Source organism: Elephantulus edwardii, unplaced genomic scaffold, assembly GCF_000299155.1.
Source record: "Elephantulus edwardii isolate Elephantulus edwardi_28Jun2011 unplaced genomic scaffold, EleEdw1.0 scaffold00002, whole genome shotgun sequence".
Classification (NCBI taxonomy): domain Eukaryota; kingdom Metazoa; phylum Chordata; class Mammalia; order Macroscelidea; family Macroscelididae; genus Elephantulus; species Elephantulus edwardii.
Window position 1 is genome coordinate 43046787 of NW_006399752.1, and position 13704 is coordinate 43060490.

General features: G+C 43.0%; 1 protein-coding gene across 1 annotated transcript in view; it reads right to left on the minus strand.

The window, feature by feature from the left end:
- Positions 1–562: 562 nt before the first annotated feature.
- The window catches only part of CPSF2 (cleavage and polyadenylation specific factor 2, 100kDa), a 23970-nt gene continuing 10828 nt past the window's right edge, over positions 563–13704 (minus strand). Inside the window, exons 8-14 of the mRNA XM_006879113.1 lie at positions 10167–10267; positions 9309–9509; positions 5556–5708; positions 4609–4834; positions 2974–3273; positions 1355–1489; positions 563–991 (exon numbers count right to left, since the gene is read on the minus strand). Coding sequence (XP_006879175.1) covers positions 899–991; positions 1355–1489; positions 2974–3273; positions 4609–4834; positions 5556–5708; positions 9309–9509; positions 10167–10267 — 1209 coding nt within the window. The 3' untranslated portion in view covers positions 563–898. The remainder of the gene's footprint in view (positions 992–1354; positions 1490–2973; positions 3274–4608; positions 4835–5555; positions 5709–9308; positions 9510–10166; positions 10268–13704) is intronic.

The window sequence follows — 13704 nt, forward strand, 5'->3', positions numbered from 1 at the left end:
TCTGTAGTCATGGATCTAAAAACCCAGCCATCATTTGGTCAGGTGAGGGCAAGTGTAGAAGATGAGAAAATGTGTGCCTTTTCCTGAAACTGTCCTGCTCTCTGATCAAAGTGTGAGGCTCAGTATTTATCTGTTTTCTTGAACACAGTCGGGCAGTTCAGAGACACCTCAAACACAGGCAGAAACCTTCAGATGACAGCACACTAGGAATCCTTTCAAAGTATGTCTATTCGAGTGACCGTGTTAGGATCCAGATAAAACAACAAGAATCTCAGTATGAGAAGAAGTGGAGAAGTGTAAATGCCTTTTGCATGCAGTTATGCACCAGTGTAAGCCATCATGGAATGAGACAGAGGCGGGAGCCGGCAAGGCTCCGCCGGAAAACAGCCACGCATCAGAACGCCACAGTGAGTTCTAGCGCACAGCCACGGAACGTCTGGGGTTTTGTTTCTTTAGTAGATAGACCTCCAGAAACGGTTCTATCAGTTTTGCTGTCAGTAGTACATCTTTTCTGAGTGACTTACAAGAATGCATGCAAGCATGTTTCCTTGAGGCCATGAACTGGTTTGCTAAGTTTGCATTATTTTATTCAAGTAAAAAGCCCCTCTTGGAGTAAGAAGTCTGTTGAGGAAACAGATTACCTTCACCTCCTGGGGTCTACACTTGTAAAGGGCCTCTACACCATGCCAAAAGCTGAAAGGTAGAATGCTCATTTGACATCAGCAAAATTGTCTCTATTTACATTTTTTAAAAATCTAACACATCAGGTTTTTTCTGGATGATCCTTTTTGTATGTTACAAAACCCAAAAGAAAAAAAAAGCAACATCTTACAATAAGATAAGAATTTCTTTTTTCTTCAAAAGGTCAAACAGCAGATACTTTTTGACATCCTGTCCTTTATACAATGGCATACTGGTCATATAAAAGATCCCTTATCCTATAAAAATCTTGACACAGGCAGCCTTCTAATCCAATGCGGCCAGTTTCCGTCTAGAAATCAAAAGAAGGGGGGGGAAAGTTCATTTTCTATTCATTAATATGCAGCTATAATAACCAAAATATATTAAATAAATTACTTTATGATTGGCCAGGGAATAGACTGCTCTGACTCATAGAATCTGGATATAATATTCAAGTCATGAATTTTTCATAGACATAAATGTCAGAGACTTCAAATAAAAAAAAAAATTTACAGTAAAATGATCTATCATTTCTTTGAGAGTCAGTCTCCCGGCCTCCAAGGTCATCACTCTGTGTAGGAAGTATTGGTCTCAGTTTTGTGAGATGACCACGTCTGAATGACAGAACCCCAAATGACAGGTCACTGGAGGCCCACACTGTGAGCATACTTACTCGGCGGACCGCCACTTGATTATTGCAAACAAGGACTCCACCAACAAACTCAGCCTGGATCCCCTCCCGGAGGAGGACTTGCTTGAAGTCTGACAGCCTCGGTTCATTCATGAAAACTGACTGATGTCCGGGAACCTGAGCAAAGGTCGAAGGAGGAGGAAAAAGCCAGCAGATAGATACTTAATGATCCTAACACACCATCTCTACGATATGCTCTATGATTCCCCGTGGTTCTCTGACAGGTCGTGTCAAGGTGGTGAATCCCATTGCAAGGAGTGACTGAATTTTACGTCCTTACTTACCATCACAAAGCCCTTCCCATGTTCTCATGTTTCACAGTCTGCACTACAGTCATGGCTCCTAACCCCAAGGACACACCAGACCATGCCCTATGCTCGCCAGACACCCATCTGCCTAATGAGTTAACCAGAGGACCCATAGGCAGAGGAGAACTAGGACTTTTTCTAGAATCTAGTCCTTTGCTGTGTTCAGAGAATAATCATCTCTTCACCTTGTTTCCATTTTCCCTCCCTCCTCAGAGCCAACGCAATGGATGCCAATGGATTTAGAATCAAAAAGTTCAACTTAATACTGCTGCTCTGAGACTGAAGAGCGACAGTTCCTCGGCTGAGTGGGTAGTGAGAGTTACTGCTAACCCAAAGGCTGCACGTCTCTGGCAGTTCAAATCCACCAGCAGCTTTGAGACAGGAAGATGGGTCATCTCCTCCTGCTGTGATTTCAGCCTCACAAACCCGATGGAGAGTCACTGTGTGTCGAGCCCGAGTCTCTCTTCCCAACTTCAAAAAAACTGTCCTAGTCAGGAATCCAAAGCTGTCTACTGCTCATTTCTAGCAGGACTCAAGACGCCTTTGGCTTGCACAGAGGACCCTAACAATCAAGTTTAATATCAATGAATTGAAATCATACACATACAACTGCAATCTGTGCTAATTAGTAGCTCTTGAGAGCAGAGAAATACCAGGCAGGACTAGAATTATATTTATACGTAACAAAACTGTTCTGGCTGGAACAAAAGCAACTTGAACTAAGCTAAAATCAAGAATATGATATTCTTGGACAGGGGGGAGGGGGAAGCGCTTGGTTGGAAGTAGGAGGACAATTCTCACAATCATCAAACTTTATACTTAAGAATAAATTTGTGAGGGAGCTCTGGAGGCCAAGTGGTAAGAAGCTGCACCGCAATCTCAAAGGCATGCAGTTCGAATCCACCAGATGCTCCCCCGGAGAAGGAGGGGAAATCTCCTCCTGTGCCAGTCAGATCTGATTCAACAGTACACAAAAGGAAGGGGGCAAAAATGTAGGTGGACTCTCGTCCATCGGCACTGGAGAAAAACCACCTTAAAAAAAAAAAGAATTATGAAATGATGATATACTACCCTGTCAGAGGATTTGCCAAAGGATTTCTGTTTAAAGAAATCTATCATGCGCGTGCCATACTTTACAGTGACCCAGAACTTCTGTGTACTTATGTATCTCAATCCACATACACACAGAGGAACGAAGGCTCCCTCAATCAGCCCGCCTGACCGTCATTAAATGGTTAAACGCATGCAGGGAAACGAGGGGGATGGGCACCACGAGCTCCGGCCACACTCTACCTCATGGGGCGGCAGCGGCTCCAGGGTAGGGATGACCTCGCTTTCTTCGCCTGTCTCCTTCTCGTCGTCACCAAACAGACTTTTCATGGCCTTCTGCTGGGCGATGACGCTGGAGTCCGAGGAAGCCTCCACTTGCATTTCCGCGTCTTCTCCATCATCCTTCAGTTCTCCTTCCTCTAAAATCACCCCCGTGTCCACCTTGGAGACCCGCATGTCCAGGACACCATCGATCCATGCCAGTTCAGCATCCTTTGCCTTACAAAACTGAAGCGAACTCACGAGCGAGTCTTTCAATCTCACCTAGAAATACAAAGACATGGGGGAGAAGGAAAAGCCAGACTGTAAAGCACAGCAACAGATGACATAGAATCCACCCTCTTCTAACTAATAAAGTGCATACAAATTTGAAAACCTACTTTCACCTACTTTCTAAGCCATGATTCTTACCTGACTGTACATTAGAATTACATGAAAATGTAAAAAAAGACATTGACACCGAGGCCTCACCTCCAGTGATCCTCAGACAGCTGGTGGGGTAAGAAGGGGCACTGAGGGTCCAGCACGCTTCAGAGCTCCTGAGATGACTCACACGCAGTCAGGGCGGAGAACCACGGTAAGGTCGCCCCTCTAATACTTGATGTGCTTCCTACCCACTGCCAGTGGCCAGGTACCAACTCACAGAGACCCTGGGGGACCCAGCAGAAGTGCTCCACAGGGTGTCCGAGGCTGGCCATGGTCCTGCAAGCAGACCACCTCACCCTTCCCCAGCAGAGAGGCTGGTGGATTTGAACCAGCAAACTTTTTAAGTTGGCAGCCCAATGCTTAACGCACAGGACCACCCCGGGGTACTTCAAGGGTGCTGAACTGTTTCTACTTTCTGAAATACACCATGTAGTTTCACACTTCCACATTCTTTTTTTTAAATTTTATTTCATTATTTTGTGTGTGTACCGTCAAGATCTGACTGGTACAGGAGGAGATCGTTCCTCCTTCTCCAGCAGAGCGTCTGGTGGAGTCAAACCATGCACCTCTGAGATTGCACACCTCCACATTCTTGAAATGACACCTGGGATGCTCTACCCAGGGTAGTGAGTGTCCACCTGGCGAGTTCCAACGCCCTGTCCAGCATCACTTCTCACACCCTCCCACGGCCAGCTTGGTGTTACTCAATCTCTCTTCTGTGTTCTTCCTATTTTCTGTGCATGCTTCCCTAACCCATTTTCCATGTCAAGCAGAATCCTGCCATCTGTGGATTTTACTAAACATGTAAATGCTCTCATTTTTAAAACAACTCTCTTAACTTCTAGATAGTCTCCCCACCGCTTGGAAGCTTCTTTCCTCCCCTCTCTGCCCTACCCTATTCCACCCCAACAACCCACAGTGACATCTGTCAGGATTCAGATTAGTCCTCGTTTCTTGTCTTTTCTGGCCTTCTAATTCGGGTTGCCCTCCCCATCCTCTATCTTCTCGGGGCACCCTCTATGTCTCCTAGCAGACAGGTAACAGGTGACGCATGCAGCAGCCGCCGGGGCGCAGGACCATGTCTGTCTCCCTCATCACTGCACGCTTACTGGGTCTTTCCTCATCTGCATCCGAGCCTTTCTTTCTACACGGCTCAAACACCAGGGTGTTTACCTGGTAGATGTGGGTTTCGCTGGTGGCATCAACTGTTTCATGCAGCTTTGGCATGTACACTTTAATGTCCTTCCCTCCAAACGCGCGGCAGCACTCGGCCAGATCCTGACTGGCCTCTGGAGGTCCGTGGACAATGATCAACTGCCGGGGTTTCATCTGGTTAATGATTTTTTTAATGGAGTCGCCATCAGAGCGTCCTTCATAGTCTATGTATGTAACCCTGGCTCTGTAATTAGACAGGATTATTCAAGCTTACTTATGACTAGAATTCAATTCTGAAGGCAGAGTTTTTTTTTTTTCCTGGCCGCCTTCACCAGAAAGAAATACATACAGTAAATAAAACATGGATTTGAGGAATATGCAAGTGTTATATTATTAATAAATCTTATTTAGATCATAGCTCTAGAGAATATCTACTAAGTGACAGAATTAGAGAAGAAACCATTTGGTTTTGGATGAACTACACAAGATTCCAACAAGTTATTGTGGCCACCAAAGGAAAAGGAAGAGCGGACACACGGGAGGGAAGCAGACCACGACGACTTAGCAGTGTGATTAACTAACTATGCAAGTGCCCAGGCAAAGTGTCCCCATAGCGACTGTGGATCACATCAGTAATTCCAAAACATGGGGTCCTCGGAGGCACTCGAGATGCTTAAGCAGGGAATGCACACACCTGCGAGATGCACTACTAGATTGATTCATGATATACAAACGTCCAAGTTCATGGCCAACCTTTCCCACACACCCATTTGACGGCTTTGATGTTCAACAAAGAGAAAAGACCACTTTGCTATGAGCTTTGCTTCGAAAAAGAAACCAAAGTTTTAAAGCTTACACTAAAGGTTACTAAGAGATTTTACTTTTAAGCAAAGTAAATTTGTAAAATTCAGCGTCTTTCATTTTACCTTGTAAATGCCATTCCCTAATGCCACACAAGTACTTACTTTATTTCAATGGACTCTGTTGTAGAAATACACTTAGTAGGAACATCAGATAAATCTTGATCCATGGGTTCATCTCCGTTTGTCAAGCCAGACTCTAGTTTGTTTTTTTCTTCTTCAGTAGCTTGCAGTTCTGGCACGAGGAAATCCTCTGGTCTAAAAAGAAATCTCTAGTTAGTGTAGTAGTGTGCTCTGGACCGAGTCCACCATGAGCTGCACTGCTAAGAGCATCTCCAGTGGTTCAAAAACCACCAGTTGCTCTGAGGAAGAAAGACAGGCAGCCTCTTCCCACTTTGATTTACAGCCTCAGAACTAACTTGTCAGCAGTAAGGTTGCAATTAGAATAGTAACAAGCAAGATAATGTTATATGATCTCTATATAGCTAATTCATAAAATGTGTTAATATCGTAAATTACCTCTAACTCGTGGCAAATACCTGTGTGTCAAAGCAGAACTATGCTCCACAGGGCTTACAAGGACTAACTTTTGAAAAGGTAGACTGCCAGGCCTTTCTTCCAAGATAACTATGGGTGGATTCAAATCCCGACCCTGGTTAGGCGTTAAGCACATCAATCATCTAGACCATCCAGGCACTGCATCAGACTAACAAATGACCTAATTTTTAGGCTTCTTTTTCCAACATTTCATTGATTGACATCTAATAAAACAATTCAGAACATCAATTATCAAATGATAGCCTCCACTGTTTCAGGACCACTGTGGAATGCTTTTGGCTCTGAGAGAATCTTTAAACCAAAAATATTTCCTGAAGTCTTCTCAAACTCAAACAATAGTTTCAATTAACCAGAAAACACAGTCTGTCTTGAGCATTATGCATTTTAAGAATGCTCTATATTATTCTCTATATTCTCAAATTAACAGCAACAAGAAAGATTTAGACAAGAAACTTAACGGGCAGTGGGATCATATTGATGAGGAGGAAACAATTTGGGAAAGTAATTAAGAATGATTGTACAACCTGAAGAATATAATCGAGTCACAGAATTATACACAGAGAAACTGTATGCTCTGCTGGGTTTATTCTCAACAAAAATCACGTGGAGCATGAAAAAGCCCTAAACAGGTCATCTGGATATCACAAGTACTTTTTATAAAAAACCACCTTCCCTTTTTTATTCCACACATACTGTACACACAAGCGGAGAAGGGCAACAGCCACTCCGTTATTGCTGTTGTTGATGATCACAAGAACTCTTAAGAGAAGCCACAGAAAGCTGATGACAGAGATGAAGTAGCACTTGCCACCTAGGCCTGCTTTCTTTCCAGTCTCCTCTCCCCAGGATCAGTGGGGTTTTTTTGGTCAAGTCCCAGTACTTCCAAATCTCTGACCTTTTACTTCCTTAAAACTGCCAATTATTTTTCCTTCTTACCCAAAGAAAGCAGATGTCTTTCCATTTGCACATTACCAAGCTCCTGCACAACCCTTGATCTTCATTTCATTGTTGTAAAATTGCTGTTAACAGGACAGTGAAATAAAGAGAAAGGCTTTGGCGGGAGCTTGGTAATATGCAAACATTACCAAAACCATTACCAAAGCCATCTGCTTTCTCTGGGCAAAAAGGGAAAAGAAAATCCCCACAACTGGAACAAGAGACAACATCATGATAAATGGAGAAAAGATGCACGTGATCAAGGATTTCATTTCACTTGGATCTGCAGTCAACACTCAACAAGCAGCAGTCAAAAAATCAAGAAGCGACACATTGTGAAAATCTGCTCATGGACCTTTTTAAATTGCAAAAGAGCAAGAATGTCAGCTTAAAAGCGAAGGTAACTAACCCAAGCCACGGTAGTTTCAATTGCTTCATATGCACCTGTAAATTGAACAATGACTAAATAAGACTGAAGAACTGAAGCTTTTGGATTGTGGTAGTGGGGAGAATACTGAATACCCCATGCTGTTATTGCTGTGAATGCCGTCGAGTTGTAGATGACTCATAGTGACCCTATGAAAGAAAGTCTTGAACACAAAAAACTTCCCCCTTTTCTCTAAGTTCACCGAGTTTCCGGAGACAAGCTATTTCGGAAGTGGATGGCACTCCTGCTTCCAAGCCTGTTTTAATTCCGGAGCTCCACATGGACCGCCAAAAGAACAATCTGGCTTGGAGGAAGGACAACCAGTGCCCCTTAGAGGCAGATGGTGAAACTGCATCCCACATACCGCGGGCATGTTGTCAGGAGGGGCTAGCCCTTGGAGAAAAGCAGCAAGCCTGGAAAAGTAGAAGGTCAGCCAAAGAGGGGAAGACCCTTAATGAGATGGACTGACAGGGACTGCAGCCAAGGGCCTGAAAGACCTGAGGACGGCTTAGGACAGGGCAAGGTTGCTGACAGGCAATCTCCTGTTCATGTGGTCACAAAGAGTCAGAGTCACCTCAATGGCACCTGCCATGAGTTGTGGTCACCTACCAACCACCAACACGCCATCCACCTCTACATCTTCCTCAATTAGCGGAGCAGGGCTATGTTTTGGCTTCATGTGCTTTTTAAAAAGTGATTTGGTAACATTTTCTCTCCAACCTCCTACAATTGCCTAAGACCTAAACACGCTGACATTTCTCTTTGCGAATCTGGGGTTCTATTACCACCATCCAGAGTTCTACAACAGCTTCTTAACCTTGGAGTCCAATTCTCTCCACTGTAAACTATAGCAACAGTTAACAATCACCAAGTGCATTTACTGTGAATCAGGTACTGTGTAAAGTGCCTTAAAATGTGTAACTTCATTTCATTCTTATCTTCATTTTTAAGATAAGGAAATTGAGGCTAAAGAACACTGTCCATAGTCTAAAAAGATACTTGTTAAGTGCAGTGGTCAGCAAATTAAATTGGGGCTTTTTTCTATTAGTTTGGAGGACCAGGGAGAGAATGGAGTGCTCATTAAATAACCAAGCCTGATGGTCAGTCCACTAGGGCCATAAGACAGCACTCTGGAAGGTTCCGAGAAGGGCTTACTGGGATGGAGAGGCATCCAAAGGAAAGGTTTCCTGGGGTTTGTGGAGCCAGACTCAACAACCTGGACACCTGATGGGGAGGGAGCAGGGCTGAAGGAAAACATGAGCAAAGACATTTCATGAGAAAATTGAGGAGGAGGAACTTCCAGAAGAGGAGGAGGCAGTGGGGGGGCGGGGGACTGAGATGGGGTAATAGAAAGAGGGAGGAGCCAGGATGGGAAGGACACTGGTACCAAGGTGCTGGGCGTCTACCGACAAGGCAAGGGGATGCTGGAGGATTTGCACACAGGACACCAGGGTCCTCAGAGGCTATTTTTCCAGGAGCTGGTGTGGCCTTCAGAGCTTTTCCGTGGCTTCACTCATGCTCCCTCTTTCCTTTAGGAACCAAAGGTAGGTGAAGTGCTATTTGAGACATGCCTCTTCCCCACACACCATCACCATCACCATCACGTCCCTGATCTCTCAAGGACAAAGCCTTGACTATCTTTAGAAACTTTCATATTAAAAAAAGACAAAGACCAAACAAACCAGCACAATAACCAAAACCCTAAACCTACTGCTGTTGCAACTGTAACTCTTCGTAAGAAAATTCCCCCTTTCCTTTCATAGTCTCTAGATACTCCTCAGTGTTTCAATTTTTAGGGTTTTGAAGGCCAAACATTCTCTACCTTCAAAGCTAACAAAGACCACAATGGGCAGGGATGGCAAATTCACTCAATTCAGATACTGGCACAACTTATGCCCCCAACTTTTTAAGAAGGAAATTCTGCTATGTTTACACACTTGATAATCTCTCCATATTCATCCCACTTAATTCTCTCCTCGGGGGCAGGAAACATAGGATAAGACTTCTTGGCCTGTTTGAAGAAACTTCCTTTCCGACTGCCTTCGCCCTTCATCATCAGGTCGTGCTTGGTCTTATGGGCTGAAGGTTGGTCAATGTCTTCTTCAACGTCACTCTCGTCACTGGAATCAATATCAGCCCTGAGGGAGTCAACACAAATGACAGTCACACAATCTCCACTAGATCACGAGTTGGTATTTAGAAAACTACGTTTTGCTAATAATTTTTATTATTAATGATATTCAGTATTAGATTGCTATTTTGTCAAATGTAACATTAATACACAGTAAATGCACATTAATGAGACAATTTGGTATTCTAGCACCCTTTGAGGGAATTCTGGTGGCCTAGTGAGTAAGGAGTTGCACTGCCAGCCCAAAGACAGGCAGTTCGAATCCACCAGCTGCTTCTCCACAGAAAGATGAACAATTTCCTTCCATGTGATTTAGTCTCTGAAAACCCACTGGAGGGTCACCTACGAGTTGGTTCCAACTTGACAATGAGTGAGTGAAATACATCTTTCCTAACAAAAGTAATAAAGTTAAAAGAAGGTTTAAGTATTTTCGACTGGGTAACTTCCCGAAGGCACAGTTCGAGGAGGCCACCAGCTGCTCTGTGGGAGGAGGGGCAATCTCCTTCCGTGTGATTAACTGCCTCTGAAAACCCGCTGGAGGGTCAGCTATGGGTCGGTTCTGATGCTATGGTACTACAACACCACCACCACCACTTGTAAACACTGAAGTAAGTTCTTCCCAAATTGCATATCTCAATTCACAACCTGTCTGCAAGCAACATACTCTTTTGACTGCTCGAGTTTCTTCGCAGCCTCTTTCTTTAGCTTCTCTTTTTCCAAATATTCCTCAAGTTCCTTCCCTTCAAGCTTGACACGTTTCCGCAACTAAAGAGAAAGAGCAAAAAGGAAGATAACACCAAGGTTAGTAGGTTAAGGTGGGGAGGGCTGGAGGGGAAGGAGGTGTGTGTAAGATACACCACACCCCTAAATGATTCATCCTCTTTAAATTTCATTCTGACACAATTCGTTTCCATCACACAATTATAGATCCTGTTTAGATTGCTCCTAAAATTAAGCTGTCACATTTCTAGGCTTTAAAAAAGAAGAAAATCACCCATCAATCAGAAAAAGAAAATATAGGAAAATATTTTTATAATTTTGAGTATGTGAAGCCTACATATTGCATGAATTCCAAAAGCCAAAAAAGAAAGGGGGGAAAAGGAATAAAATATGGCAACATGGAAAAAAACCCACAGAAATCTGCTTAGCATTTTAGATCAACATAAAATCAGAAGCAGCTGAGAAAGCACAATTACAGACAGCACTGCTGACTATCGGGAGCCGATGTTTCTTAAGAACTCATCCAATTCACGGGGAAAAGATGGTCAACACGCTAAAAAGGGCAAATACACACACGAAATTTACAAAACAAGAAATAAAAATAGCTAAACGTCGTGAAAAGCGATCTAATTATACTAAAGGCTTTTGAAGAACACAGACATTTAAAAATAAGAAATCTTTTATCCACGAGTCTGGCAGTGTTAATGACTACACAAAGGATACCCTCATTCACCATCTAGGGGAAATTAGCCCAACTCCGACAGCAGGCGATCTGCCAAGAAGTGAGTGAGGAATGTGCCTGTCATTTCACACAGTACTTCCAACGTCTATGAAAATATCAAACGCACACTACCAAGCAGTGTGCAAGGGGAAATGTGCACTGCAGAAATGTCTTAATAATGAAAAACTGAGGACAAATATTGCATGGTGCTACTGTTGTAAAATGGGACTGATATCAGGGTTGGGGTAAGACTGAGAAAAACTGGATAAACTATATATACTGCACTGAAACAGATGAGGGAGTGAATAATTTAAAAGCGATGCATGATAGGGTCTTATGGTTATCACAGGAGTCCACAATTAAGGTTGCATCGTGGAATGTACTTGGGGCGGTGGGAGGGGTGCAGGGGGATTGTGTACCAGGGAAGGAGTGTTTCTTTTACTTCTGAAAGAGAGGAGCGAACTGGGGGTGGGGGGAGGGATGGGCAGGGAGAGAAGTACAGCAATGAATGAATGGAAATCCAAAATCTCTGTAAATGCTCATTAAAATTATTAAAAAAAAATAATGAAAAACTGGACAGCACTTTAAAATCTACCAACACGCGGTGATTAAATCAGTTATTTCTCAAGCTTTCTGATCTCAGGATAGCTTCTGACTTGAATACAGCCATTACCTATTAACATTAACATTACCGTTTTTTGAAAAAGAATTCTATTTTTTCAAAGTGAAAAAAAAAAGTGGAAAGAATGGCACTGTTTTTGCAAATCATTTTAGAAAAGACGCAAGCTCACAACCACTTCTGCATTTTTAATCTCTTGGAATATGTTGTTTTCACTAAAATAGAGGCTCACATGGATGTGGACCTAGAAAGGAGAAACTATTTTCTAGATAACTGTGGATATTTTTTGATATTACATGAAAATTCAAATAACAGTTGTTTTTTTAAAGGTTAGCTATAACGCAATATCTGAAACCATGACAACAAGGTTTCTGTTCTGTTACGTTACAAAGCATTGATCTACTACTTTGGATGGATCTCCTATTCGTGCATTACTTAATAATCTGATGCACTGGTCATTTGAGAAATAATGGTTTATCATTCAGTTATTTTAAATGTTCACACTAAGAGTGACTTTTAAAAATGTCACCACTGATTTCATTAGACAAATCAAGCTCCCAGTGACAGATGTTTTGCAAAATTCTTTTACTTGCAAGCTCGACATGATCATTGGTAACAAACATAGAAAATTTTTTACTTAGAAGCATCAGAAGTTTTTCACCACTGGACCAATTGGCAGCATCAGGATGGATGGATAAGAGATTGAGATTGTTAACAACTTTAGTCTGCTTGGCTCCACGGTCAACACTCTTGGCACCAGTAGCCAGGAAATCAAAAAACGTACTGCGATGTGAAAGTCTGCTGTTAGACCTCTCCAGGGTACTGAAGAGCAATGGTGTCACTCTGGAGACTAAGGTGCGTCTGATACAGGCATGGTCTTTGCAATCACTTGTTATGCATCAGAGAGTTGGACAATGACTAGGGAGGATAGAAGGAGAATTGATGCCTTTGAGCTTTAGTGCTGGAGAAGAGTATTGAGGGTACCATGGACTGCTAAGAAAACAGATTCGTCCTGGAGAGGGTTAAACCGGACTGCTCCTTGGAGGCAAGGATTCTGAGGCTTCATCTGACATATTTTGGTCATGCTGTAAGGAGAGACCAGTCCTTGGAGAAGGACGTCATGCTTGGGAGGGTGGAGGGCAGGCGCAGGAGGGCAAAGCCCTCTGGGAGTTGGATTGATTCAGTGACTGGGGTAATCAGGATGGGTGTGTCAGAGACGTTGAGATTGGCATAGGACAGAACAGAGTTTAGGGCTGTTGTACATAGGGGTACATAGGGTTGCTATGAGTTGCAAGCGACTCGATGGCACATAACAACAACAACAACAGAAGCATCAGACTCAATTTGTCCATTTCTGAAAAAATGTCTGGCCAATATCCAAGTCTCAAGAATCATAGTTGTCTGTTGAACATTATTTTAAACAAAATAGTGAGCTAAGAAAAAAACCCCATAAAGTAGTTACTTTAGCTTGTAACTCAGTCGTGTGTTTCTTCAACACAAACATTATGCTTCAGTATACAACAGTGATTCTATCAACATAAAGGAATGAGGTTAATTATAGAACAGAATTCTGGTCTTTTCTTCATAGGGTTGTATGAGTTGTATCTGACTTGATGACAACTATCCACTGCTAAGTGAGACTAGTGATGTTTATTTTGGAGGAACATTCTTCTACTTTGTACATCACTCTTTTGCCAGTTTGCTTGACTGAGGTAATGTGGGTTTGCTGTGATTCTGAACCTTGTGCCATTGGGGTGTGAAATGCCGTTAACGGTTTCCCAACGTGGATAGTGTTTGGTGGAGTTCAGAGTTGTAAAACAGGTTTGGAAACAGGAGAGGCATCCACTTCCTAAATCACATGCCTATGGAAACTCTATGAACTTAAAGAAATGATGATAGTTATAGAAGGGCATTAGGTCTTCTGTTCACGGAGTCACTATGAGTCATGCTCGACTCAGTGGCAATTAACAACAACAACATACAACATGATGCTCATACTTCCCATTTCGTCACCCAGACGATCAAATACAACTTTCACTAAAAAGATAAAACGAGGGGAGCTCTGGTGGCCTAGTGGCAAGAAGCTGCAACTACAATCCCAGAGGTGCACGGTTTGAATCCACCAGATGCTCTGCCGGGGAA